The sequence below is a fragment of the Chelonia mydas genome, chromosome 3 (genome assembly GCF_015237465.2).
Source record: "Chelonia mydas isolate rCheMyd1 chromosome 3, rCheMyd1.pri.v2, whole genome shotgun sequence".
In the NCBI taxonomy this organism is placed as follows: domain Eukaryota; kingdom Metazoa; phylum Chordata; order Testudines; family Cheloniidae; genus Chelonia; species Chelonia mydas.
In genome coordinates this window covers 170,348,350-170,375,199 of record NC_057851.1, presented here as the reverse complement: position 1 = coordinate 170,375,199, position 26,850 = coordinate 170,348,350, and the positions used below count along the sequence as shown (strand labels likewise).

The window sequence follows — 26,850 nt, the reverse complement described above, 5'->3', positions numbered from 1 at the left end:
GGGCCTCAGAGAAGTGGTGGGATAGGGGCAGGGCAGAGGGCAGGGGGAGGGTGTTCAGTTTTCAGCCACCCTAGAGCCAAGAGGACACTTATGTTGGTGTACATTACACCTCCTTCCAGTCCTTCCTGGTCACGCATGTTAAACCAATTTAGATTCACTCTAGACTAGTGGTCACCAATCAGTTGATAGTGATCAACTGGTCGATCCTAGAGGCTCTTCCAGTCAATCGCGATCTCTGGTGGTGCAATGTGGCTGCCGCTAAGGCAGGCTCCCCGCCTGCCCCAGCCTCACGCTGCTCCCGGAAGCGGCCAGCGCAGCCCCACGGGGCAGGGGGGTCTCCCTCCGCGTGCAGCTCTTGCCTGCAAGCACCGCCCCCACAGCTCCCATTGGCCGGGAACAGGGAGCTGTGGCAATGGGAGCTGTGGGGGCAGTGCTTGCAGAGAGGGGCAGCGTGCAGAGCCACGTGCCCCCCGCCCTCTCCCTGGGGTCGCAGGGGCCTTTTCCAGGAGCGGCGTGGGGCCAGGGTAGGCAGGTAGCCTGACTTAATGGCAGCCACGCTGCGCCACCAAATGGGAACTGCCGGAGGTAAGTGCTGCCCGGCGGGAGGCCGCACCTCAGACCCCCTTCTGCATCCCGAACCCCCTCCTGCACCCTAAGCTCCAACCCTGAGCCCCCTCCCAGAGCCAGCACCCCCATACTCCCTCCTGCACCCCAACCCCCAGCTCTGACCCCCCTCACAGAGCCAGCACCCCCATACCCCTTCCTGTACCCCCACCCCCAGCTCTGAGCCCCCTCCCAGAGCCAGCATCCCCATACTCCCTCCTGCACCCCAACCCCCAGCTCTGAGCCCCCTCACAGAGCCAGCACCCCCATACTCCCTCCTGCACCCCAACCCCCAGCCCTGACCCTCCTCACAGAGCCAGCACCCCATACCCCCCCTCTATTCAACATTGGTGAGGCCTCATCTGGAGTACTGTGTCCAGTTTTGGGCCCCACACTACAAGAAGGGTGTGGAAAAATTGGAGAGAGTCCAGCAGAGGGCAACAAAAATGATTAGGGGACTGGAACACATGACTTATGAGGAGAGGCTGAGGGAACTGGGATTGTTTAGTCTACAGAAGAGAAGAATGAGGGGGGATTTGATAGCTGCTTTCAACTACCTGAGAGGTGGTTCCAAAGAGGATGGATCTAGACTATTCTCAGTGTTAGCGGATGACAGGACAAGGAGTAATGGTCTCAAGTTGCAGTGGGGGAGATTTAGGTTGGATATTAGGAAAAACGTTTTCACTCGGAGGGTGGTGAAGCACTGGAATGCATTACCTAGGGAGGTGGTGGAATCTCCTTCCTTAGAAGTTTTTCAGGTCAGGCTTGTCAAAGCCCTGGCTGGGATGATTTAACTGGGGATCGGTCCTGCTTTGAGCAGGGGGTTGGACTAGATGACCTCCTGAGGTCCCTTCCAACCCTGATATTCTATGATTCTCCTTCACCCCAACACTCTTCCCCAGTCCAGAGCCCCATCCTGCACCCAAACTCCCTACCAGAGCTTGCACCCCTCACCACCTCTGCACCCCAATCCCCTGCCCCAGGCTCAGCCCAGAGCCCGCTTCCACACTGCGAACCCCTTGGCCCCAGCCCAGAGGCCGCACCCCCTCCCAAATCCCAACCCCCTACCCCAGCCCGGTGAAAGTGAGTGAGGGTGGGGGATGGAGTGACAGAGAGAGGGGGGATGGAGTGAGTGGGGCGGGACTTTGGGGAAGGGGTGGCGTAGATCCTGGGTTGCCCTTAAATTCAAAAAGTGATCTTGGATATAAAAAGGTTGGAGACCACTGCTCTAGACTCACCTCCATAATCTCACACGCATTTACCAACATGGATTTTACAATCTCCCCCTTGTGCATCACATTTTAATTTGACCCTCTGTGCCTAAATTGGTAAATTTTAATTACAGTTTTCCAAGGCTGTGTGGAGATTACAGTTGCCATGGGTAGGAAAGAAAGGGATTGTCTCCCCACTGTATGAGACCTTATGGAAACTCCTCTCCTAGTGTTCAGGGTGGGTTGGAGATCTATGGTATGGGAAACTAGCCACCCACTGAAAGAATCATCCCTGCTTAACCTGTTGATTCCAAATTAGAAATCCAAATGGATACTGACATTGCTCAAAACTGTTCCTCTTCAGGTCTGCAGGAACAGCCAATGGAAGAATTTCACTCTTGTTAGTGTGAAATAATTTAACCTGTTCAAATAAAAAGAACACTGCGAAGGAAGACTGTTGTTTCCTATTAATTGGTTGTTTTGTTAATAAAGATAAATCAGAAACCTCCTAGGGAAGGAACAGTCAGTAGACTCTTTACCTGTCATCACAGTAGGTAAATTTCATGTCCATGCTATGGCGACTCAAGAAAGTCTTGCTGTCTAGTGGGATATCCATGTTTGACGGGTGCTGAATGGGTTCACACATTATTATAAGGCAGGTGAGGAGAGGCTCCTTATATCCACACAGGGTGTGAGGAGGGCAAGTGTTATACACCTTAACTTGTCCAGTGCAGTGCAAGACCTGAAACAAATAATGATTTTATAACAGGGCATTAGTTTAAAAGACTCTGAAAAGACAGTCTGACTTTCATCAATAAAACTTGTTATGGCTAAAATGTGATACCTTCCATGTGGCAGATTTGAGGTTTACAGTTCTGCCTCTGTTGGTAACAGTGCATTTCATTCTCATGAAGAAGTCACGCTCTGTGGATATCTCTTTGCTTTTCTTTCCAAAGCCTGGACCTAAGGTGAGGGAAAAAGGCAAATTCTTGACTAATACATTTTTTGCGGGGGTTAGGGGATGCTTGTGTTGCTTTTTAAAATTCTCTCTTTTGTTTTTATGCATAAAGGATTTGTAGATAACAGATTGTTTGGTTCTCAAATTACCACCTTCCACATCAAGACCTGTGCCCTGTGTACTCTTGGTTTAAGTAATATTTAGCACTAATGTGAAAAATAAATCCACTCCTAGGGTAAAGTATTAGACCTTTCTGGCACTTTAGTCCCATTGAATCCCATGCTAAGTCCCCAATCATGCAAACTACTTCATGTGGGCAGACTCCTGTGCCCATGCAGAACCTCAGAATCAAGCAGGACTCTGTACAAGTGCAATGGTCCACCCATGCAGAGTATTTTGCACAGGTTTGGGGTGTAAAGGTTTAAATGGTACAGGAGCCCTGTTCATTTTTAACCCGTATTTCAGCTTGTGGTACATAATCTTTGTGAACTATTACAAGTGAAGAAGTTGCATCTGTTTTAGGCTGGAAACAAGAAAGCACCAGAACACACAGTTCTTAGTGCTGTTATATTTAATCACAAAGTTTTAAAAACAGTGGAAACGTTGATGCCAAATACTACTCCAGGTGTTAACATTCCCATTTGCCCGTGGCCACTATCTAACTTCTGCTATCTGTTAGCTGCTTTATTGGGGTGTTTAAAAGGCAAAGAAGAAAAATACATCAAAGATTTTAACCTTTTTCTTACCAGTTTTCAAACTCAGATTCTCTCGAATTTCCTCATGGTCGCATGGGTGAGTAAAGTCAAATATGCTATGTCCAGTTAATTCCACCTGTTCAGAAAACAATACACATATTTAGCCAAAAGTGAGGAGAATAAATAAAATTTAACAATCAGAAGACTATTTTGGAACACTGATTCGTTCAATGCAATCACAGAAAAGGCAAAAGCAATACAAACATGCCTCATCTTTTCTTGATGATAATTTCAGTTCTTCACATTCTTTTACCTGTTTCCCTAAGGTATGGTTTCTCTGGGGCATTTTTGAGGATATTTTGGGTAACAACAAAATAATTCTTAAGCTTAGAAATATAAGCTAGATAGCCTCAACAAACTAATCAGTCAGTGAAACTAAGTCTATTTACAACAACTGAAGATCTGACCCTAAAATATTAAAAACAGAAATGACAGGCAGTCTATTGGAGACACAACGTACCAAATTCAGCCCCGGTGTGTGCATATAAGCAATAATTTGAGCCCACTCTTATTTATCAGCTATTATTTAGATTCTATATCCTGTAGATTCATTTGTGCATTTTGATTTAACCCTTAAACTGACTGATAACTCACTTCACCAATGCAAAGGGCCTGATCTGAAGTCAATGCCAAGACTTCATTGACTTCAATAGCCTTTGGATCCAACTGACAACATCCAAGTAATCAGACTTTATGTGGGAGAAGGGCAAGGGGACACGGAGAACATGGCACCACAGCTCTCCCACACATGCTGCAGTCACTGCTCCAGTCTCTGGACTGGAATGGCAGCTACTGCTCCTGAATGCGATGTGCAAGGTATGTAAGGACCACTGGATTAGAGCAAGATAGACCCTGTGGCCCTCAGCTTTGTTTGTCCCTGGCCCATCTTCTAACAGTCTTTGTAGGGCCACTCCCCTATCTTGGGGTACATGTGGTGCTGAGCAACCTCTGCACAGCCACTCCACCCCCTGCACGTATGGCAGTCAATGGCCTCCCACGCCACAGGTGAATCTTAGCATAGGCAGTGCCTCAGGCACTGGGGCCCTTTGGTCCCGCCTCTTCTTTCCCTGTGGCACATAACAGTTTAGTCTCCTGCGGGCTACAATATTTTGGTGTAATTTCAGCGGCTGGGTTTTGTGCGTGGGTGCTGGGTGCTGTTGGTGGCTTGTGACACACAGGAGCTCAGACTAGATGATCTGGTGGTCCCTTCTGACCTTAAACTCTATAACTCTATGACATTAAAAAAAAACCTCCGAACCCCAAACAAACCACTCCCCTATCAACAAAATTTGTGAACAGAGGCCAGTCTTGTAGCCTCCAAATCCAGGGCCTAGCAGGCCAAATGGAAAATGGTGTTCCAGAGCGGAGAACCCTTCCCTGAGGATATCCTGCACCCACGCACCCCAGTTTTAAACTGAGAGGCTGACAGCTCAAGATGCTGATTCAGAGTGCTGCAGTGTCACACAGGAGCTACATTTGCTCACTGTGTCTTTCACTGAATGAGATCGCAGCTTTACTACGCAGAATTTGAGTTAGTCAGAAGCACAGTGGAGACAGAGAAACTATGTCAAGGTTTCTAGGAATTATGTCACAACGGCAGTTCTTTGAAAGCAGTAAGGAACAGGTTACCTGTGTGAGGCCCATGTATTTGTTGATGTTCTCTGACAAAAAGATCATGTCTCCATCCTGCGTCACCACAGCAATAAATCCCTCCAAAGCTTTCAGGTACAAGTTGTCTATCTGCTGGTCTGTCTCTAGGTCACTCTCATTGTCAGTACATACTGAAATAAAAGGAAAGTGGCCAAAAAAAATCAGTTTTCAGAGCCATCATTTTTCTACTTACTTTCTAATCACACCAAATACCCACATGCTTTTCTGATGCCAGTATGCTGGTTATAGAAAAACCCTCTGTGGGAGGAGAACAGCTGGGTGGGCCATCTGCATTGGGTCTGAAGGGGACATGTCCATCATTAGGAAGAGAGAAGACATCTTTTGTAAAGGTGAAGAAACACTTACCTTACAGTAACTGTAGTTCTTCAGGAAGTGTTGTCCATAATATATATTCCACTGTTGGTACACATGCATCCAGTGCATTCACGTTCAGATTATTTTGGCTAGCAGTGTCCTTTGGGGGCTACACCTGTAACGTGAATGTCCTTGTGCCTCTAATCGATGACATAAAGGGTGGGGCAACCCCAACTGCTCCTCAGTTCCTTCACCAATATAGAAACCAGGTGTTGTCAGACTCTCTGTGGTAGCAAGGAAAGAGGGCGGCTCACGGAATAGATATGGGCAACATATCTTGAAGAACCACAGTCACTGTAAGGTAAGTAACTATTTCTTCTTCTTCTTTGAGTCCTTGCCTATATATATTCCACTCTTGGGACTCACAAGCAATAACCTATCTCATAAGAAATGGGCACTAGGAGCCTACCTAAATAATGAACAAAGCGTGGCCCTACCAAAATTAACATCAGATTTTGACACTTCCACTATGGAGTAAAACTGGGCAACTATGTGCACTAGACCCTAAGTACAGCTCTCTAGTACTGGAATATTTCTCAAAGCAGCAATAGAAGCTGCTTGCACTCTTGTAGAGTGAGCTGTCACTCTCACTGGTGGGTCTATATTTCCTAACTCATAGCACAGTCTGATATGAATAGAAATCCAGTTAGAAAGTCTCTTTGTTGAAATGGCCTGACCTTTCACTCTGTCCCCATAAGGTATCAACAAACTCGGGGATACCCTAAATGGCTTAGTTCTGGCTTTGTAGAAAGAAAGTACCTAAGAACTTCTAAGGCATGAGACTTAGCCTTACCTTTGTTGGAATGTGGCTTGGGGAAAAACATAGATGGGCGTATAAAACTTTGTTTAGATAGAAATCAGAGATTACCTTGGCAAAAAACTTCGGGTGAGGTCTCAAGGACATCTGGTTTTTGCACATGGGGGCCCTTGCACTAGTGCTTGCATCTCTCCTAGCCTTATGGAGGATATTACTGCTCCCAGGCAGGCTGTTTTGATGAAAATGTGATCATGGTGCAAAGGGTGGACCCATTAACTCTGTCAGTACAATATTTAGATCCCAAGGAGTGGGGCATTCTATGACTGGGAGATAAACCCTCATAAGGTCTTTTAGGAACCAAGGCACCAGAGGGCATGAAAATGTAGAATACCTCTATATTGTCCTGGGGGAACATGCACTGACATATCCAGGTGATAACCACTTGGCTGATACAGAGACTTCAACCACCCTTGCATGCAATGAAGATGAAGTCTGTCATGCTGCATTACATAGGTGGAGGAGGCTATTGTGTCCTAAAAGTCTGAGACAAGTCCTCACCAATATCGTGGGATGAACTTGTAGGTAGATGGGACAGGTCTTGCAATCTCTCTTGTGGAAGATAAGCCATTTGAGATATTACCTCTAGCTGGAGAGGCAACTGTATGGTAGATTGGATGGAGAGATTTTTTTAGGTTCAAGAACCAAAACTGCCTCAGCCATGCTGGAGGTACACCATGATTATCCCTTGAATGGAAATTAGTATTGACTTTTCACCTCTTCAGGTCTAAGAGAGAACAGAGACCACTGAAGTGGGTCAGCTAGCTGTTGATGCGACTTTTTTTGGCTAAAGAGGCTAAAGAGATTAGCAGATGTTCTGTACAAGATAAATCTATACTTATTCTGAGATAAGCTGCCACGACTGCTCGCCATTTTTGTGAATACCCTTGATTCTGTCAATAGATTAAATGGTAGCAAACTATACTGGTAGTACAAATTGTGCACTTGAACTCTCATACCTTCTGTATGCAGGGCAAATTGCTATATTGAAATAAGCATCCTGGCGGTCATATGCCATGTACCAGTCAAGTGGATTTAGGGTTAGAAGTATCAAGTTCAGAGCCACCTTCCTGACCTTGAGCGTGTGAATAAAGGTGTTCAACTGCCTCAGGTCCAGAATAAGGCACCAGCACTCTTTCTTTTTGGGAATCAGAAAGCAATGAGAGTAAAACCCTATGCTCTGTGCTCTTGAGGCACTTCTTCCACTGCTTTGGGATTTAGAAATGACTGCACATCCTGATGTAGCCTGCTGTCATGAGAGGGAGCCTGAAAAGGGATGGAGAAGATGTATAAGGATTGGGGCTGACGGTGGTCTGGAATTGGATGAAATAACCCATTTCTATGATTTTCAGGGTCCAGGGCTCCATGATGATCCAGATCATATGAAAATGAAATAAAAGATTCTCAAGAAGAGGGGATATAACAGGAATATCCAGAAGAATATGTACACTGCTCTTGACCAAGGACTTAGATCTGCTGCCTTGATGAGGAGGATGCAGATGACTTCCTTCTGTGGAATTTTTGGCACTTTCTTGGAGTTTCAAGTTGTCTTTATTGGGTACCTCTCCTGTAGTTGAGGCCTAACATGCTTCCACTTTGATGCAGGAGTATAGATTCCTAAGGACCTTAGTGTGGTACATGAGTCCTTCAGAAAGTGTAAAGTCTTCATCGTTTTCACAGTGAAAGTTTCAAATCCCTCAAACAAACATCCTCAGTTGTAATTTGTACCTCTTTAGGGATCCCTGATGATTAGAGCCAAGAGGATCTCCTTCTGGCAACTGAGGTAGCCATAGATCTGGGAGCTGTATTTGTAGATCAGTAGCTGCTTGGAGGTTTGTACACACCACCAGTTGACCTTTGTCCACCAAATACTTAAATTCCTCCCTAGTACCTTAGGGAAGGTATGACACTTGGCAGATCAGGTGCCAACTCATGCCAGAGCCCTAGGCTAATTAAGGTATGACACTTGGCAGATCAGGTGCCAACTCATGCCAGAGCCCTAGGCTAATTCTTGTGTATTAGTATAGATCAAAGTGATAGTTAAATGTATAAGAATGTACTTGGTGTTTAAACTTCATGAAAACTAGTGGGATGTTACTTGCATTGTTTTCACTTATTTGTATCCTGTTATAATATAGTAGCAAACATTTACATTGTATATACCCCGTAACTAAATAACCTATCATATGAGCCACCAAGCAAGAAAGAAGCCTTGTGGAATACAAATGAAGAACTTTAACAGAAAAGTGCTAATTTCAAAGCCAAGTGGTCATTGTATATGATGTTTGGAGGTCAAAGACTCAAAATGCATTCCTTACTCTCTGTAATCAAAGGAAAAGTTCACATGTAAAGTGACACTATCCATTTGATTTCTGTGAGAAGCAGCTATAAGTATGGATTCAAGGAAGGACCATGCATCTATGGACAATTTGGACTCTTACAGGGAAGGGTACCAGATGCAAAGCAGAGATCCCCAGAGACAATATGGGCTTCCTGAAAAGACTTTTGGGAAACTGGCAGTTTATTACATCACTGCCACCATTTGAAATTACAAACTCTGACTCACCTGTGCAAATATTTTCCCTGCTTTAACCTCTCAATAACTCTCATTTCCTTTTCTTAGCTAATAAACTTTTAGTTAGTTTACTATAGAATTGGCTACTAGTGTTATCTTTGGTATAAGATCTAGAGTACCAGTTGATCAGAGGTAAGTGACTGGTCTCTTGGGACTGGAAACAACCTAAATGTGATGTGATTTTTGGTGTAAGTAATCATTTTATCACAAAGTTCACTTTGTCTGGGTGGCAAGATAGATTGGAGAGTCTATGGGAACTGTCTGTGACTCCATGGTAAGACTGGTATAGTGATCCAGGAGTTCCTATTTGTCACTGGCTTGGTGAAATCTAATTATAGAACACACCTCTAGTTTCGGGTGTCTGCCCTGTTTTCTGACAGTCTGCCCTGAGCTAGGCACTCACAACCATGAGCCATTCCAGACAGTGTGACAGAAGCTTGTCTGCAAATTTAGATATGAAATCTCAATTCATATAATTGTGCTTTACCAATAGGGCCTGGTAATTGGCGATTCTCATTTGGAGCTGTGATGTAGAATTTTTCTATCTTTTGATATTGCTTTTTGTTGACTGTCTTATAGTCATCTAAGTCAAGGCAGATGACATAGGTACCACAGTCTCCTCAGGGGATGTGGATGAGATGAATGCTCGGACGGGATGGTCTTCCGTCTGAGACTCCTCACCAGAGCCATGACTATTCTGTTCAGCAGACCATGGATCAGACTATGCTGGTTGTAGAGTCCCCTTGTGAGATGGATAAGGTGACCTAGCTCTGGACTGAGATGTAGACTCTGTCTTTCTAGCATGACTCATTCCCCATGGAACCTAATAAGGCCAAGGGTGTTGGGAAGCATAAGAGGCAGGTGGCCAAGGGGAATACTATAACACACCAGGGAATACTATAACTCTTTGAGATTCTATAGGCTAAGATAATTAAACTAAGTCTTTGACTCCCTCTCAGGTGTATACTGGCCTTAATGCCCAGACCTCAGAGAACAAGTGAGTGAAACCTTTCTACTGCCCTTAGAGTCTGAGGAGGAGAATGAATAGTCATCCTGGAGAGGAGAAACTGTACCAGCTGATGTGCTGGGAGACGCCTCAGACTGAACTCTGATCAATACTGCTTAAGTACTCAGTACCACAGGAGCTGGCTTCCTCCTTTCCCAGGGGTCTCAACCCCCACTCAGCTCCAGGGCCCACCTCCACCCCACCTCTTCCTGCCCCTGCCTCACTTCTTCCTGCCCCAGTTCCGCCCCTCCCCCAAGCATGCTCCATCCCCGCTCCTACGCCCAGCGCCTCCTGCACACCGCGGAACAGCTGACTGCAGCGGGCGGGAGGCACTGGGCAGGATGGGGAGGAGCTGATCGGCGGGGCCGCTGGCGGGTGAGAGACACTGCAGGGGAACTGGCTGCCAGTGGGAGCTAAGCGCTCACTCATTTTTTTTCATGGGTGTTCCAGCACTGGAACACCCACGGAGTCGGTGCCTATGCTCAGTACCAGTGTAGGAGGCACCTTGGTTGGTACTAGGCGAGGCACCTTCACTACTGCTAATAGCAGGGAATCTGGTACTGACGAGATGAGTAGGTGTTCTTTACAATGCTTCAGTACTGAATATGTTGGTTCCACAGACAGCTGAGAGGATGACATCAGTATTGGGGTGGTAGTACTGGGGGACTCAGTGACATAAGAACGGCCATACTGGGTCAGACCAAAGATGGTCTAGCCCAGTATCCTGTCTTCCAACAGTGGCCAATTGCCAGTTGCCCCAGAGGGAATGAACGGAACAGGTAATCATCAAGTGATCCGTTCCCTGTTGCTCATTCCCAGCTTCCTGCAAACAGAAGCTAAGGACACCATCCCTGTCCATCCTGGCTAATAGCCATTGATGGACCTATCCTCCATGAATTTATCTAGTTCTTTTTTAAACCCTTTTATAGTCTTGGCCTTCACAATATCCTCTGGCAAAGAGTTCCACAGGTTGATTGTGCGTTGTGTGAAGAAATACTCCTTTTGTTTGTTTTAAACCTACTGCCTATTCATTTCATTTGGTGACCTCTAGTTCTTGTGTTATGAGAATGATTAAATAGCACTTCCTTCTTTACTTTCTCCACATCAGTCATAATTTTATAGACCTCAATCATATTCCGCCTTAGTCGTCTCTTTTCCAAGCTGAAAAGTCCCAGTCTTATTAATCTCCCCTCATACAGAAGCCATTCTATACCCCCTAATAATTTTTGTTGCCCTTTGCATTGCATTGCATTGCAGCTGGGAAGGTGTCTCCCAGCCTGGGCAGACCAACACAAGCTAGTTCTGCTCGAGCTAGCATGCTAACCATAGCAGTGTGGATGCTGTGGCACGGGTGGCAGCATGGGCTAGCCACCCAACTACAGACACAGGTTGTTGGGCGGGCTTGTACGCACTCAACCAATATTGCTGCTCGTGCTGCAACAGCCACACTATTTTTAGTGCACTGGTTCGGCCATCTGTCTACCTGGCTGGGAGACACACTCCCAGGTGCAGTGCAGACATACCCTCAGAGCACGGGCACAGCTTCCAATGGACACGGCTGACCAAAAGAATCTGAACTCAAGTGCTCTGGGTGCATGCCCTGCAACAGCAAAATATACATGGACAAGCACTCAAAGAAGAACATCTTGTTTCTTTATTGCTGTTTAATATTACTACTTCAACACACAGGGTCTATTCTCCAGTCAATGAGTGTATGTAATGCCTATTAATACTAAGGACATTTAGGGCCTTGATTTCCAGATACCTGATTTGCACCTGCAATTACTGAACCTCCATGTAATGGCAGAAGCAAATGTGTACTAGTCAAGAGACAGATAACAATCATTTGTTTAAAGGAGCGGTTCGTCTAAAACAAAATCACCCTCAATATGTTTGCGGCGAGTTTAGGTCAGTCTCTTAAGACAAAAGGTGGCTGGCTAGCAGGAGCCTCCTGTACAGGTTTCACAATATATCAAGAAAGCATTAACTTCTATGCTTTGTTTATTCTAGTACAGAAGAAACATGTATTCATGGAAATGAAAATTATCATTTTTCCCCTAGCTCTATACTGACAGACTCATCCTCAGGGATTTTTCCCATTTCTACTGAAAACACTGATTTTGGAAGTCTGCTCGAATACTGAAAGGTTTCAGAGTAGCAGCTGTGTTAGTCTGTATCTGCAAAAAGAAAAGGAGTACTTGTGGCACCTTAGAGACTAACAAATTTATTTGAGCATGAGCTTTCGTGAGCTACAGCTGAAGTGAGCTGTAGCTCACGAAAGCTTACGCTCAAATAAATTTGTTAGTCTCTAAGGTGCCACAAGTCCTCCTTTTTTTGTGTGTAGAATACTGAAGCCGCTATTACTTTATAAATACATATCATATTTATCTAATTCATATATTTTAGCAGGAAAGAAACAGAGATCGATTGTTCTTACTTTAACCTACCTAAAGAATTAATGATTTAATATTAAATGGTAAATCCTACTTATACCTACGATTGAGCACTTTGACCAGTCCAAAAAATAATCAGTCAATTGACCAGTAAAATATTGTCAGATAAGGTCAAAAATGGTCAAATATTTTAAAGCATTACTTTATTAGAACAGTAACCACAGTAAAAGCAAAAAAGAAAGACTTTATGGTCTCCAATAGACTTAGCCTTAGATAGATACATATTCCTAATTACAGAAAACAAATGTACTTAACTGAGATATTTTAACTCAGAAAAATGTGAAACAACGAAATGAAGTTCTAAAAAATGAAAGAATAATTATCTTTTCTAGCAATGTGAGGTTAGCATTTAAATGTGAACATTATTCAAGACAGAACAGTTACAAAAGAAAAGAAAAATGAAATTAAACAGAAATAAAACAAAACACAAAGCAACTATAAGAGAAAAAGTCATTTTAAAATGCTCTTATGCTAGGTAGACAGCAGGCCAACTTGGTGAGCAGCTTAATGACTATGCCTCTTTTCTTTTTGTGTTGGGGAAGGAGGTTTAATGACTCTGAACCCTCCTCTCCCTCCCCCACTCCCTTCTGAGTTAATTTTGTATGTTTGTCTAGTCAGTTTAGACTGCAAGTGCTTTGGGGTCAGGAAATGTCTCTTTTAACTTGTTCAATGTGCTTTGTAATCCACCAAGAACATCAATGGCCTGATACACAAACAAAAATATACATGCATACAATGTTTGTTCTAAAAGATTCCAGCCAATCAAAATGCTCAACTTTGAATTAGTTCACCTTTTCCCCCAATAGGTGGCATTAGCATGTAGTAATGTAAGTGACCAAGATATTTAGGTAGACTTGCTAACAGATGGCACCATGATACATTCAGAAAGGTAGTCTGTTGCCTACATCAGAACATTCTTGCTGGAATACTTGACTGTGGTCAAATAATAGGCGGTCAGCTGACAGGCCAATTGACATTATTTGATGAGTCAATTGACCAGACAAGCCTACATAAGGCTTTCTGCAACTTCACTGGGTGAGGCACGGGAATGTACTGAGAGATGTGGATAGGGGAATTTCAGTGGATCATACACTGCAGCCCCTACACACTGGAACTGACCAAACCCCTTAGCCAGCAGACCATATACCTGAAGTGCCCAGTAGGAACATACTAAGGCTGAATTCTAGAACTCCCTGGAGAGCTTATTTAGGCATCATGCCCTGATGTTGTGTGGGTGTGTTGGGAAGCGAGGGAGTGGAGTCATCATTCATCCACTTTCCACCACTCCCAGCACAGGACAAGATTGAGCTTTAATGAGTGAATGTCATTTCATTTGTGCATAACTATTTAGATAAAACAAACATGTAGGGCCTAATTCCTCTCTTGTGCAACTCCACTGGAACTGGCAGATAGAAAACATAACAATAGATCTGAATAATATTCACTTTGACCATAATGCCCAGTTAAAACAATTAATGTAAGCGGCCATCTGCCTTCTAAGTGCAATTATGCTGTGTACAGAATGTCAAGACTATTCTTCCCGAAGCAAATAGTTTAGCCAGCAGGGGCCCTGGCAATAACCCAAAACAAACTGTACCATGTGGGTTCACAGAAAACCTAATCTTCTTGACTCTCCATCTCCAACTGAAGCCTCTCTTTTCTATTTTTTTTCTCAGATCATTAAATTTGCATTAGCAAAACAACACCATTCAAAAGAAGGAAGACTATTTTGTATTCCAAAATATTCAGTACCACCAATGGTAAAAGGCAAATGCTTTACTTGTAGTATCAGATGATTGCGTTACTCTTCCATATGTATTATGTCACATACACATGCACAGAATGACTTCCTTGCAGCACTCACGAAGAGGTGCATGATCAAGCCCTAGGGGGCCTCAATTCAGCAGATCATTTAAGCACGTGCTTAAATTTAAGCACACACTTAAGCTCTTTGTTGTATCGGACCCTGTCCATTTTTTAAACATATATTAGTACAGAAAAAATGGCCCAATGCTGCATAACACTGGCAGCCTCAACGTCAGTAGTTAATGGGAATCCTCATTTGTAGTCAATTAGCGCTTTGTAGGTCCTGCTGCTGCTCACATCCAAGTCTTGGTCTACACATATATTTTGTACTGGTATAACTATGTTGATTAGGTATGTGATTTCTTACCCATACAGTTTTACCAGTACAACTTCTAATGTGGATGTATCTATACCAGTATAAAAGATGCCTTATACAGGTATAGTCATTCCCCTTCCTGTGTGGGGAATAACTATCCCATTATAAAGCATCTTTATACCAGTGTGACCAGGCCAGACTAGGGGCGTTGCACCATTTTAACTGCACGGGTATAGTTAAAGCGGTACAACTTTTGTGTACAGACAAGTCCTAAATCAATGGCAAAAATCTGATTCACTTCAATAGAAGCACAATTTTGCAGACTGATAGGAAGGTAAACAGAGAGACTTTGTAATTCGTGCATATCCCAGAAATGACTCCATTCTTTTATTTTGTTTTAAATTTTCTTAGGCAATTTACCAGTGGACTATACTAGACCATAAGCATGAGCTCTTTTAGCCTGAGAGGAAAATGTTTGAGCAAGTTGGGAGGGAATGAAAATAGGGGGTTAGAACAGAATGACTTTTTCAACTTATGTTTACAGTAGCTGTGATGTCACTTACTTTGGCAGAGGTAACCTGGCATCTCCTCTCCAGCTTTTTCAGGGGTTTAGGAAGGTAATTACTGACTCAAATTATGTTCAAAAAATTGCTAATTACATATTGAAACAAGCATGATGTATATTTTCCCCTTTACGCAATCTTACAAACAAATGCTTCATTTTAATGGAGCCTTTTTCATTTCTCCTTTAATAATGATTGTGGCATAGTTACAGTGCCTTGATAATACAAGTTTGAGACTAGAGTGCAAAATTCCATTTTACTCATTGGTCTCCTTAAATTTATATTAATTCATACCACATTACAACTTATTATTTGTATTATGGTTGTACTGTACTTAGGGACCCCAACCAACATTGGAGCTGCGTTGTGTGTGACACAGTACAAACCCATGATGAGAGAATTCTTGCTCCACAGAAGTTAGAGTCTAAAATAGACAAGGCAAAGGGTGGAAAGGGGTACAGAAGCACAGAGAAGTGAACTGACCTGCCCAAAGTTATACATGCCACATATGTAGTAGAGCTAGGAATAGAACCCGGGTGCCCAGAGTCCCAATCCAATACCTTAGCTATTGGATCATGCTGCCTCCTGATAAAGTATTTCCTAGTTTGGGTAAAATCTAAATCTTTTACAGCTTTTTAATCAATTCTCCTCTGCCCACAGAAAAGTAGAATCGATCACCCTGTAACTTTGAACTGTTATGGCAAGTTCTTGTTGTAATGTTTATAGTAACCTTCTTTTATGCTAAAAATAGCTCTCATAAACAAGCTTTGATTAATTCCCACTGTCAGGATGTGCGCTGTTCCCAAGTTTTAGAACACTTTTTCCATAGATGCTTGCTCATTTCCTTTAGTCCAACCTCTTGGAACAAATTTAAATGCTAAAAGTCAGATTTCCCTTGAAAGATATAACAGCTCAGGTGTAAATAAGTGCCATATGCCATCTGAAAGAAGAGTCTGTATTCTTTCAGACACCTATTGTCTTGCTCAGATGTGACTTTTTAAAATTTAAAGATGTATCAAATGCATGTGTGGTCTACTGGAAATCGTCTGCACTGGCATGACCTAGGAGTCAATCTTCAATGCTTGACTCCTCCCCTGGACTAGGCAAAGACTCGGAATGTTGTCTGGATGTCATGTTCAGCAGATGAAATCACATGCTGCCTAATAACAACAATTACTGCTCCCTACTCCCCCCAAAAAGGGTGACAGGGTTTTATCTGGCGTGTGGGGGGGAAAGAGTGAGGATTCTTTGTTAGGATACATGTACTGTTTCTGTAAAACTATGAGAGGAGAAGGGTAAGGGAAGGTTCTAGGGAGAAGCTCTACAGCAGTGGTTCTCAACCAGGGGTACATGTATCCCTGGGGGTAGGCAGAGGTCTTCCGGGGGCACATCAACTCATCTAGATATTTCCCTAGTTTTACAACAGGCTACATAAAAAGCACCAGTGAAGTCAGTACAAACTAAAATTTCATATAGACACTGCCTTGTTTATACTGCTCTATATACTATACACTGAAATGGAAGTACAATATTTATATTCCAGTTGCTTTATTTTATAATTATATAGTAAAAATGAGAAAGGAAGCACTTTTTCAGTAATTGAATGCAGTGACACTTCTGTACTTTTGTTTGATTTTGTAAGCAAGTTGTTTTTAAGTGAGGTGAAACTTGAAGGTACACAAGACAAATCAGTTTCCTGAAAGGGGTACAGTAGTCTGGAAAGGTTGAGAACCACTGCTCTACAGTGAACCAGAGAGAAACAGAATAGCTTTACAAATAGTATTATTTGTCTTATTCTAGTAAAGTTTCTCTTGTTCAGTATCACAGGAAATTGACTTTTTCTGTGATTCTCTGTCCTGATATAACAATCCTCATGTCTGAGAAGATATTCTCTATTTGTTCAATAAAAGCTGCAATTTAGATGCATCAGCAAAAAGCCATTAGGAAAGCTCCCAGGTTCCTGAAGGGTTCACTTACAGACAAGCACATCAACAACTTCTAGAAAATATTTGCTTTCTTGCTATTTAGTAACTTTATTACAAAGCGTTCATATCCAGTCAGGGCCACCCAGACCTGTGAGGAGGTTCAGGAGGCACTCAGCACCATGTAGGATCAGGCCCTTAGCTGGAGTAAGTCAGATATGACTTTTCTCAAGAGAGATGCCATTGCAGGAATGTAATATTCAACATGCTCTCCCACTCTCACTGATGGGGCTGGGGTCGACACAGGGAGTTATTTTTCCAATTAAGCAAAGCAAAGCAAACAAACAAGCTATTTTTAAGAAATGTTTTATGTCACAATGGCCTCAGCTTGTCCAGACATGCTAAACAATAGCCAGACCAATGCTCTGTAGAGTTTATGCTATTCCTTAAAATCATACAGAACAGCTATTTTTTCCCTTCTGCTCCCTGCTGGCTTTCCGGCTCTGTTGTCTCCCTCCCTTGAAACAACTTCACACCGACTTCCTTGCAGCCTCCCTTCTCTGAAACAACTTCCTGTCTGCTTCCCAGCTCCCTCTCCATTCCTTCTGCTGTCTCTCCACAGAAACAACTCCCAGCACCCAACTTCCTCTGCTGGATTTCTACATAGAAAAGTGTCCCAGGTGTCTGTACATTTAGAATGAGGAGAGGGAAAGCTGACAAAACAATCTTCGCCTGATTAGCCCAATGAAAGTATCTGGCATAATGTGGACCATATTACATGGTCCTGAAAAACACAACTCACTAATGTCAATGAGAGTTCAGATGTGCAAGGCATTGGTCCCAGTGATGCTTCTTTTCTCATGAGTGTTGTCACAGTCTCAGTTTAATTGCTGGCAACATATATTCATATACAAAATTGATATTTAAGTAGCCTGGCTATACCCCAGCATTCCCAGGCCAGCCGGGAGATATAATCCCTTCAGCGTGTCCTGGGTCAATCTCAGGGCCTCCTCCCAGTGGGGCATGCCCAGTAGTGTTCCAAAGGAAGCCTCCCAGGGGGCATCCTTATCAGGTGCCTGAACCACCCCAGATAGCTCCTCTCGATCCAGAGGAGTAGCAGCTCTAGTCCAAGTCTCTCCCAAATAGCCGAGCCCCTCACCCTGTTTCAGAGAGTAAGCCCGGCCATACGCATATATATGCAAGTGTCAGTCCATCAAATTTTATCTGTGTACTAAAGTTCCCAGGAACAGGATTCTGCAAACTCTTACACCTCTTTGGACTTCAGTTGAGCTATTCACAGTAGTAAAATGCAGGACCAAGATCCTAATTTGGAAAAAACCAAGATACACTCATTTTCTGATATAAAGATGACAAAATCTACCATGTTAGTATAATTAGAAGGCATCTTGAAAAATCTTTAAGGTGATCATATTTAACAATATCTCTACTAAGTTCCAGTTATATTGTATACTGTTCCGTCTATGCACAGCATGGAAACAATTATAAAACTATTGTTTCAGTTTGCTTCCTGTGATACTGATCTCAATCAGGCTGTCAGACCTACAGCCTGTATTTCTAAATGTTAAAGACTTCCTATCCTACATTCCCACACTGAATTGCCTACTGTGAAAATCAAAGGGAAATGTGTTACTAAGTAAAGAACAACTTTTATAAAAGCAAAACCTGGTATTTTTTACCCTTTTGAACGCTGAGATATTCAGCCAGCTATTTCCTATTATGATAGGACACAAAGGGCCAAATTTGGACCCTTCAGTGACTTCAGTGGAGTTGCAACATCTTACATGGAGGCACGTATTTTCAGAGGGCCTTAATGGAGGAGGAAGTGGGGATAGAGCATTGGACTGGGACGCAGGAGACCCAAATTCTATTCCTGGCTCTCCCAGTGACCTGCTGGGTGACAATGGCCAAGTCACCTAACCTCTCTGTGCCTCATTTTACCCTTCTGTAAAACAGAGATAATGACCCTGACCTCCAATGTAAAACCCTTTGAGTTTATTATTAAGCATTCATTAAATTATTTTTATTATTATTGTTAATGATGGAGTCAGGCACCCATTGACTTTCAAGAGCAGTTTGGCTGTCTAATTGCTTTAGGCCCCTTTGAAAATCCCTGTTACAGTGTGAAAGTAGGATCCAGTCCTCTGAGGTGCTCAGCACTCTGAATTCTCACCCCTATCAATGAGAATTAAAGAAGTCAGCCCTGACAGGATCAGACCCCTTGCAGGATCAGAACACGTTGCAAATACTTTGATATCAAAATGTATTTTTTCTTAAACGACTGTAGCTTTTGGTAAAAACAATCAAAGCTTGAATAATAACAAAAACACTAAGCAAGCAGTATTGTGTACTGGATTCCCTTTAAAGTATTTTTTTCAAGTTGAATTGGCAGCTTGCGTTACTGACAATGTGAGTACATAAATGCAGCACATATTATTTTTACAGTTACAAAATAAATACACTCAAGTCCAGTTTATATAAAATGTCTAGCTGACTTAATCATGGTTGTGTCCAAAAAGACGAGATAAAATGAAAAGGAGTAGTCTGGGTTGAGGCGATCCGCGGCGTCTCATGGAGCGTGCAGTCCTTTAAATTCCCATTTGCAATGTCAGCAGTCAGAGACCAGCTGTCACACTAACTTCTGTGCTTCTACTCAACCATTTTATCAATGTACCCTACTGGAATTAGGTTCCTCGTGTATAACAAAAGGGCCAAATTCTGCTCTTGTGAACACCAACATAAATCAAGGGTAACTTTATTCAAGCTACTGCAGCCAGTTTTGATTTAGACTGGTGTGACTGACAGCAGAATGTGGTCAAGTATCTCACAACCCACTTTCCATTTTGTTCCACACTACTTTCAGAATGTTTGCATGATGAGCAGCAATCCTGGTCATACATGAGCGACAAACTAAAGGTTTCCATTAAATTTGACATTTCAGCATTGTCTGATGACAGCTAGTATGTTGCTAAAATGTATCTAATTCAAAAGAGCCCAATATCAAAGATGGTAAACTAATTCTCATCCTGCTTTCAAATTAATTGATCAGAAAAACTATGCTACTTAAGCCTTAACTATTGTACATAACTATTATACAGCAAAGTCAAGTTCTTCGTATTATTAGCCAGCCCCCATTCTCTCTTGAGGGACAAAAACAATATTTTTTTCAGCTAAACCTTGACTGCTAATAGTTTGCTCAGAAATGCCAACTTTTATTTACCAAAAAATTGATTTCCAAATATCACACTTATTCAGGGCAAGAAATAATTTCCTAATGGGTATAGGTTTACTTTAGGCTAATTCTTTAAATATATAATTCCTAAAATATCTCGATCTGTGTTTCCTTTTTGGGAATTTATTGGTAGGTTTCTATTCTCCCTTGATACCAATGCATTCTACCCACTAGTCTTAATGGTAATCATGTGTGAATACTGAGGGAGGCAACAGGCTGATGAAAGTAAAGTTTTGTCTCATCAAAAAGGATTCCAAAAATCTTTGCAGTAATTTAACACTGCTGTGTTCTAAAACCAATAAAATGTTTAAACTATATATTTCAAATATTCAGGGCCAAATTCATCTGTAGATCACTTGGTTAACTTAAACAGATTTGCACCTGAGACGAACAAGCCTATGGGCCAAGATTTTCAGAAGTGACTAAGGATTTTGTATGCTCAGTTTGGGACACCTTAGAGGGTTCTGATTTTTGGAGAGCAGGTGTAAAGCACTGTCTGAAAAATCAGGCCCCTTTAAGGTGTTCAAGGTGGGCCCTCAAAAGTACAGACACACAAAATAACTTCTGAAAGTCTTGGATGTCTAAAGCTGCATTCTGTGTAGTAACAACTCAGACTTTGGTTAGAAGATGTAATTATGTTTGCTGTACAAACAGAAGAACAACATCTGACTTGCTGCTGGATTTATAGTTAAATGCATACCTGGCTTGGAAGATAAAAAGTTGAATTATTAAAACAAAGGCTCTCACAGCTGTGACTGATGACTTATTTCAGGTTCATTTAGCTACTTGGTATTGCAGGCAAAGTGATTCAGTTGAATTCACCACAAACTTGTTTTAAAAGCTGATTTAATATCACAGACAAATCATGCCAGTATCACATCTTGGAACTGTCAAACAGTATAAACTTAAGCCAGACATGTATGAGGGCATTAAAAGATATGTTTTATTCATACTTCTTAGTCTGCCAAGAAATATAGATTAATTTCTTTTTGAAAGAGTTCATTTTGCCTTAGTAATTGCCAAATGAATCTGTAATCGTAAATTACTTAATTTTAACTTTCAAAAACATCCTTGTAATATAATAATGTTATCTGATGAAGTGGGTTCTAGCCCATGAAAGCTTATGCCCATATAAATTTGTTAGTCTCTAAGGTGCCACAAGAACTCCTCATTGTTATTTGTCTAGTTGTCCTTAGTGAAAAAAAGAAATTTGTTTTCCCACTAATCTAGTCTACCTCTACCCAGTCAATAGCTCACAATCTGTAGATGAAAAAAATGTCTTCAATTTTTAAAATTGGTTAACTGGTAACTAGTTGGCATGACATATGGAGTTTTTAATTGGAAGAAAGTTTCTTTATTTTATGCAACTTGTTTGAGTATGGCATATACTGACAAAACCATAGATGATATGCAAGTTCTGTTAAGCAAAAACAATTTTCTGAAGATCCCTCTATTTTATTTCCCATTATAATAGGCACAGATAGTAATTGTGAGAAAATTACATTCTATGAGCCAAGAATAAAAACTCTTAAATCAGTTCTGAGGAAGTGGAAAGGCACCACAGTAAACACACAGGCACCCCATAATCACCTGGAAACACAAGTGCATGAATTTGACTTAATCTGACGTGACCTGCTGAAAAACCACAATTAGCACGTGACTTAGCTATTACACTCCATGATAAAACAGACCCTCAGGAAGTAACAGAAAAAGTAAGATGCTTTCTAATAGCGTTTTTTTTTTTTTCAGTATTACTATATATCCCATTTGTCAACTTAAAGACTGTGGGTAAGATCTTGACTCCATTGAAGTCAACGGGAGTTTTGCCACTGACTTATTTGGGAACAGGATTTCACTCGTACTATTTCATTTTTAACTCAGGCATTGTATGAGTTATTGTTAATGTTGTAGTTTCAGTGTTTAAGAGGTTACTGTATCAAAATCAACCCAGAAAGATCAAGAAGTGACATGCAAATCTTGAAGACATGGTTAACTTTGAAGAACATGCAAAGATTCAGGTCTGTTTTTAGTTTAATCAAACAGTTTTACCATCCCTAGATCTTACAGTGTTTAGTCCAAAGAACTAAGTGATCTTTTGATTTCAGATGTTGTAATTACTCCTTATACATCCCATTGTAGGTTATGAGTAATGGCATGCCTCCAAACATCAAGAGATTCATTCTTCACCATTTTACATCCCTAATTTTTTCTGTCAGAAAACTAAATACAGGTGTTACTCCTTGCCACAATTCAGAACCAAAGAAGAATGGAAACTACTATTACAGTTGCTTTCATTGACCTTGCAAGTTGTGGGGGTCACAGATGCCCACCAACGTCACCTCCCAGAGCAGCGTACGCTCAGAAGTGGTAGCAGTAATTAAAAACTTTTGAAATACATTCCACAGTTTACACATGCTGAAAGATCCCATTCACCATGTGTGCCACCATATAGCTCTCTATCAGCAAAGTGGGTGGTTTCTATTTTAACAGAATCTCTCCATCCAGGTGAAATATTTTAAGATTGTGGCTTTAGCTATTTTAGCACATTGTGCCTCAGATCTACCAGAATACCATCTATTATCTATCTACTATCAGCCTATGTTACTATTAATCCTTTTAAACAATGTTTTTTGGACATTCACAATGTCAGAGCTGCCTTCTAAATGCAAGTATGCAAATGTGTTTTCCATGCCAAATCAGGGTTTACCTATCTCAGCATGGAAAATTTTCTGCAATTTATAATCTAGGTATTTTAATTAGGATTAAATTCTTGAAGCCTGAAATCTTTTTAATTGATTTTAATTAACCATTTTCTTGGGCATTTTTAGATGAGTTTCTACCTATATGAAATGTCATTGAATTTGGCTTCAATTCTTATTTTGACAATTAATACCTTGCACAATTAATGACTGATATTGCTCAATTTTCTCTAAGCCCTTAAAAAAATCATATTGTCCTGATGAAAAGCTATGCTCTCATGTTTGTCTGAGTTCTCAGAACACATGCTGAGATGTCCCATTTATGCCTTTAGTCTCTTGTATTTAGAAAATAATAAGCATACCTTTGCCATTGTGATATCAACTAACATTGACCTCTCTCTTATATGGGCCTTACCTGAGGACAACAGTTTGTGAGTGCGTAAGAAACTGATTGCCAGACGCATTATGGATGCCTTGTCCAGATGCGAACTAACATTGTGGGGCAAGGGCAGTTCATGGGCTAATTCATAGAATACTTCAGTCTCCTTGCTTCTTCTGCACCTTGCTGCATCTCTTGATTTCTCCTTCCTCCTTTCTGAGCTGCTCCTATAAAGTAAGCAAAAAAGACAGCTCCTGAGAAGCAATTCATATCTTAAGAGAAACATTCACTGCCAAGGAGTATAATCTTCTCAGCGGTGAGCCAGCTGGGCCATTTGAATTAAAATAATAGATGTGATAGCATTTTGATTCTTTATAAAAGCCCCTGGAAAGTGACATCACAATAAAAAAAAATTGATATTTTATTCAGGTCAACATTTGCTCCCACTGAATTCCCATTGACTTCAATGGGAGCAAACTGTGGCCGTTAGTGATAAGACTTAAAAGATACAGCAAATCATGGGTGCTGCCATCATTCAATTTAAATTTGATTCACTAAAGGACTCTGTTTTCAGGAGATTTTAAAAATTGTTTGGATTTTTCAAACAAGCTGAATTCAGATATTTTCAGTCTTTGGAGACATACATATCTTTCAAAACGCCTTGTAAAGAAACTGACGTACTGACCCCATTTAAAGTTAATGGCAAAACTCCCATTGTCTTTACAAGGGCAAGGATTACATCCAGAATCTTTTCGTTTCCATAACTATATAAAATAACGTATGGAATGATACGGTATTATCATGGAAAGCTTTTCTGATAATTCTGCCTACAATGCAAGGAACTTTTACAGCGCTGTCATATGGGACATATATTTAAGAAAAGACACCTTAATAATGTGAATTTACTATTGACTACAGATCGCTCACAAAGGATCCAATCCTGCCAGGACAAGAGTGCAGAGAGAAGTGCACCAGGGTGATAGGTGCACAGCACCCGTTTTACAGCTGGAACTATTTCAGAAAGTGTGGCGCTGTTCCTAGATATAGTGAGTTGGAAAGGCCATTCCTTGCATTTCAATAAAAGTAAGCAGTATGCTATCAAGCTCTGTTGGTCTACACAAAATGTCCCAGTTCAAAATCTGATGTTACACATGAAAAAGCATCCTTTTCACTTTATTTTTTTTTACTATGAAAGAGACTGTCCACGAAATATATTAATTGGAAAAATACTGTAGCATGAAATAAAGCCTATTCTTGGCAAAATCTGTTCCAGTAAATTCTCCTTTTCTCTCCTGTCTGTCCCTCCAGTGAAATAAACACAACCAACAGAGCCGTCTCCTCCACACTCCAACGAGAACAAGAAATACCGAAGGTCAAAGGGATTTTACAAGGGGCAGTGGACAAAATTAATCCACTAGAAAGCACAATGCTAAGTTTAAAGAAGCAAGAAACACAAGCATATTTGTTACAAGTTTGGGGTGGGCTAGTTTCTTGAGGGAAAACTTCATTAATTCCTACACAGTACTTCATAAATAGCCTTGGAAGGATTAGATTTTTACCAGTAAACATTGGTAGATGTTGATTTCACCGTACATACACAAAGCAATGAAAAAATAGTTCCACTAGAATAATCAAAATTTACAAATAGGCAAAGTAAAAAATAAAAAGCTGCTTGAGAATTTAATTAGCGTAAAAATCCAGTGATTTTGACTTTTGAATTAGGCTTGTTAAAAATGGACTAACAAATGAATAGGTATGATTTCTTGATCTAAGGATATTTACTTTGTATATTTTGACATATGATGCTGACAATTTGTGTTTTAACAGTTTATAAAGTCAAACTTTTTGAATATCAATGTCTACTGTCATAAAATAATTGTCTGAGATCCCCCAATAATGTCATGCCACTGAAAATCCAAAATGGATATCAATCTAAAAAAATGCTTACAATTAAAAGGTGTTTAAAAATCTTCAGCTGATATAAATCAGTGTAGTCCCATTGACTTTAGAAGAACTTCATCAATTTAGAACAGCTGATGGCTTTGCCTCTTAGCTGCTCATTATACAGTGTCCAGTGAAATGTATTGCTCCATTTCCTGGTCAGAAAATTATAACATAGCAGTCATTTTAAATGACCTGGCTTGGATGAGAACAGGATGTGACATGTAAGAGGTCAATCTCTCAGTTTCAGAAGCTGTAATTTTTTAGCATGTATCCCATTTCTAGAGTCACCCACACAGGCTCTCATTTTGAGGCTATGAGCAAAGATGTTTGTGACCTTGGGCAGATTATAGCATATTTTGAGTGGGAGAGGTTAGGGGGCTGGACAGGTTGGAAGTGCTTGTCATCAGGGAAAATCACAGATGGCTTTGTCATCTTGGCTGCAACTCCGCGCGGCTCCTGGAAGCAGCCAGCCTGTCCAACTCCTAGGCAGAGGGGCAGCCAGGAGGGATCTGTACGCTGCCCCTTCCCGCAGGCACTGCCCCGAGTGACAGCTCTGCAGTTCCCATCCACCCCAGCTGCCCCTCTGCCTAGGAGCTGGAGGGACATGCAGCTGCTTCCTGGGAGCCTTGCAGACTTCCTCCAACCTGAAGTTAGTGCCGCCCAGAGCCCGCACCCCGAACTCCCTCCCACACCCCAACCCCCCGCCCCAGCTCAGAACCCCCTCCTGCACCCAAACTCTCTTCTGGATCCCGCACCCCATACTCCCTCCTGCACCCAACCCCCCCCACTCCAAACCCCTCCAAAGCCCCAGCCCAGAGCCCCCTCATGCACCCCTAACTCCTCGTCCCCAGCCCCACCTCAGAGCCCTCACCCCTCCCACACCCCACCCCCCTGCCCCAGCCCAGAGCCCCCTCCCACATCCTGAACCTCTCATTTCTGGTCCCCAGCCCAGAGCCCATACCCCCCAACACACACCCCAACCCCCTGCCCCAGCCCAGAGCCCACCCCGGACCCCTAACTCCTTACCCCAGCCCCACCCAACAGCCCACACCCCCAGTTGAAGCCCTCAACCCCTCCCACAATCCAGCCTCCTGCCCCAGCACAGTGAAAATGAGCAAGTGAGCGAGTGACGGAGGGAGGGGGGAATGGAGTGAGCAGGGGTGCGGCCACAGAGAAGGGGCGGGGCAGAGACAGGACCCCAGGGTGGGGGCAGGGCAGGGGTATTTGGTTTTCTGCAATTAGAAAGTTGGCAACCCTAGCCTAGGTGGGTAAGGTTGTAAATGTGTGCTGATAGGCATGTTGTGAGAGTAAGGAGCCTCAGAAACACACCTTTTAATCCCTGAGACTGATCTCCAGTCAACTTAGTACGGAACTATTTTTTCCCCAGATGAATATATTCTAAAATGTTGGCAGAGAGACTATGATGAAAGTTATCTAGGAGATGCTGCAAACATGGAAATAGCAGTCACATAGAAATTTGACAATACTTCAAAGGGACTGCTTAAGTGATTAACAGGCCCTCAAAAGAGGACACTGATTCTTTACTTTCACTGGTTGGAGTTTTCATTTCA

The 26,850-nt window shown here is 42.1% G+C and overlaps 1 protein-coding gene across 2 annotated transcripts in view; it reads right to left on the bottom strand.

Moving 5' to 3' along the window:
* The window catches only part of EPAS1 (endothelial PAS domain protein 1), a 147,038-nt gene that overhangs the window by 40,201 nt on the left and 79,987 nt on the right, over positions 1 to 26,850 (bottom strand). For both annotated transcript variants that reach the window (XM_027825222.3, XM_043543791.1), the window contains exons 2-6: positions 23,372 to 23,562; positions 5,157 to 5,308; positions 3,519 to 3,603; positions 2,659 to 2,777; positions 2,354 to 2,556 (exon numbers count right to left, since the gene is read on the bottom strand). In XM_027825222.3, the coding sequence (XP_027681023.2) occupies positions 2,354 to 2,556; positions 2,659 to 2,777; positions 3,519 to 3,603; positions 5,157 to 5,308; positions 23,372 to 23,562 (750 nt within the window). The remainder of the gene's footprint in view (positions 1 to 2,353; positions 2,557 to 2,658; positions 2,778 to 3,518; positions 3,604 to 5,156; positions 5,309 to 23,371; positions 23,563 to 26,850) is intronic.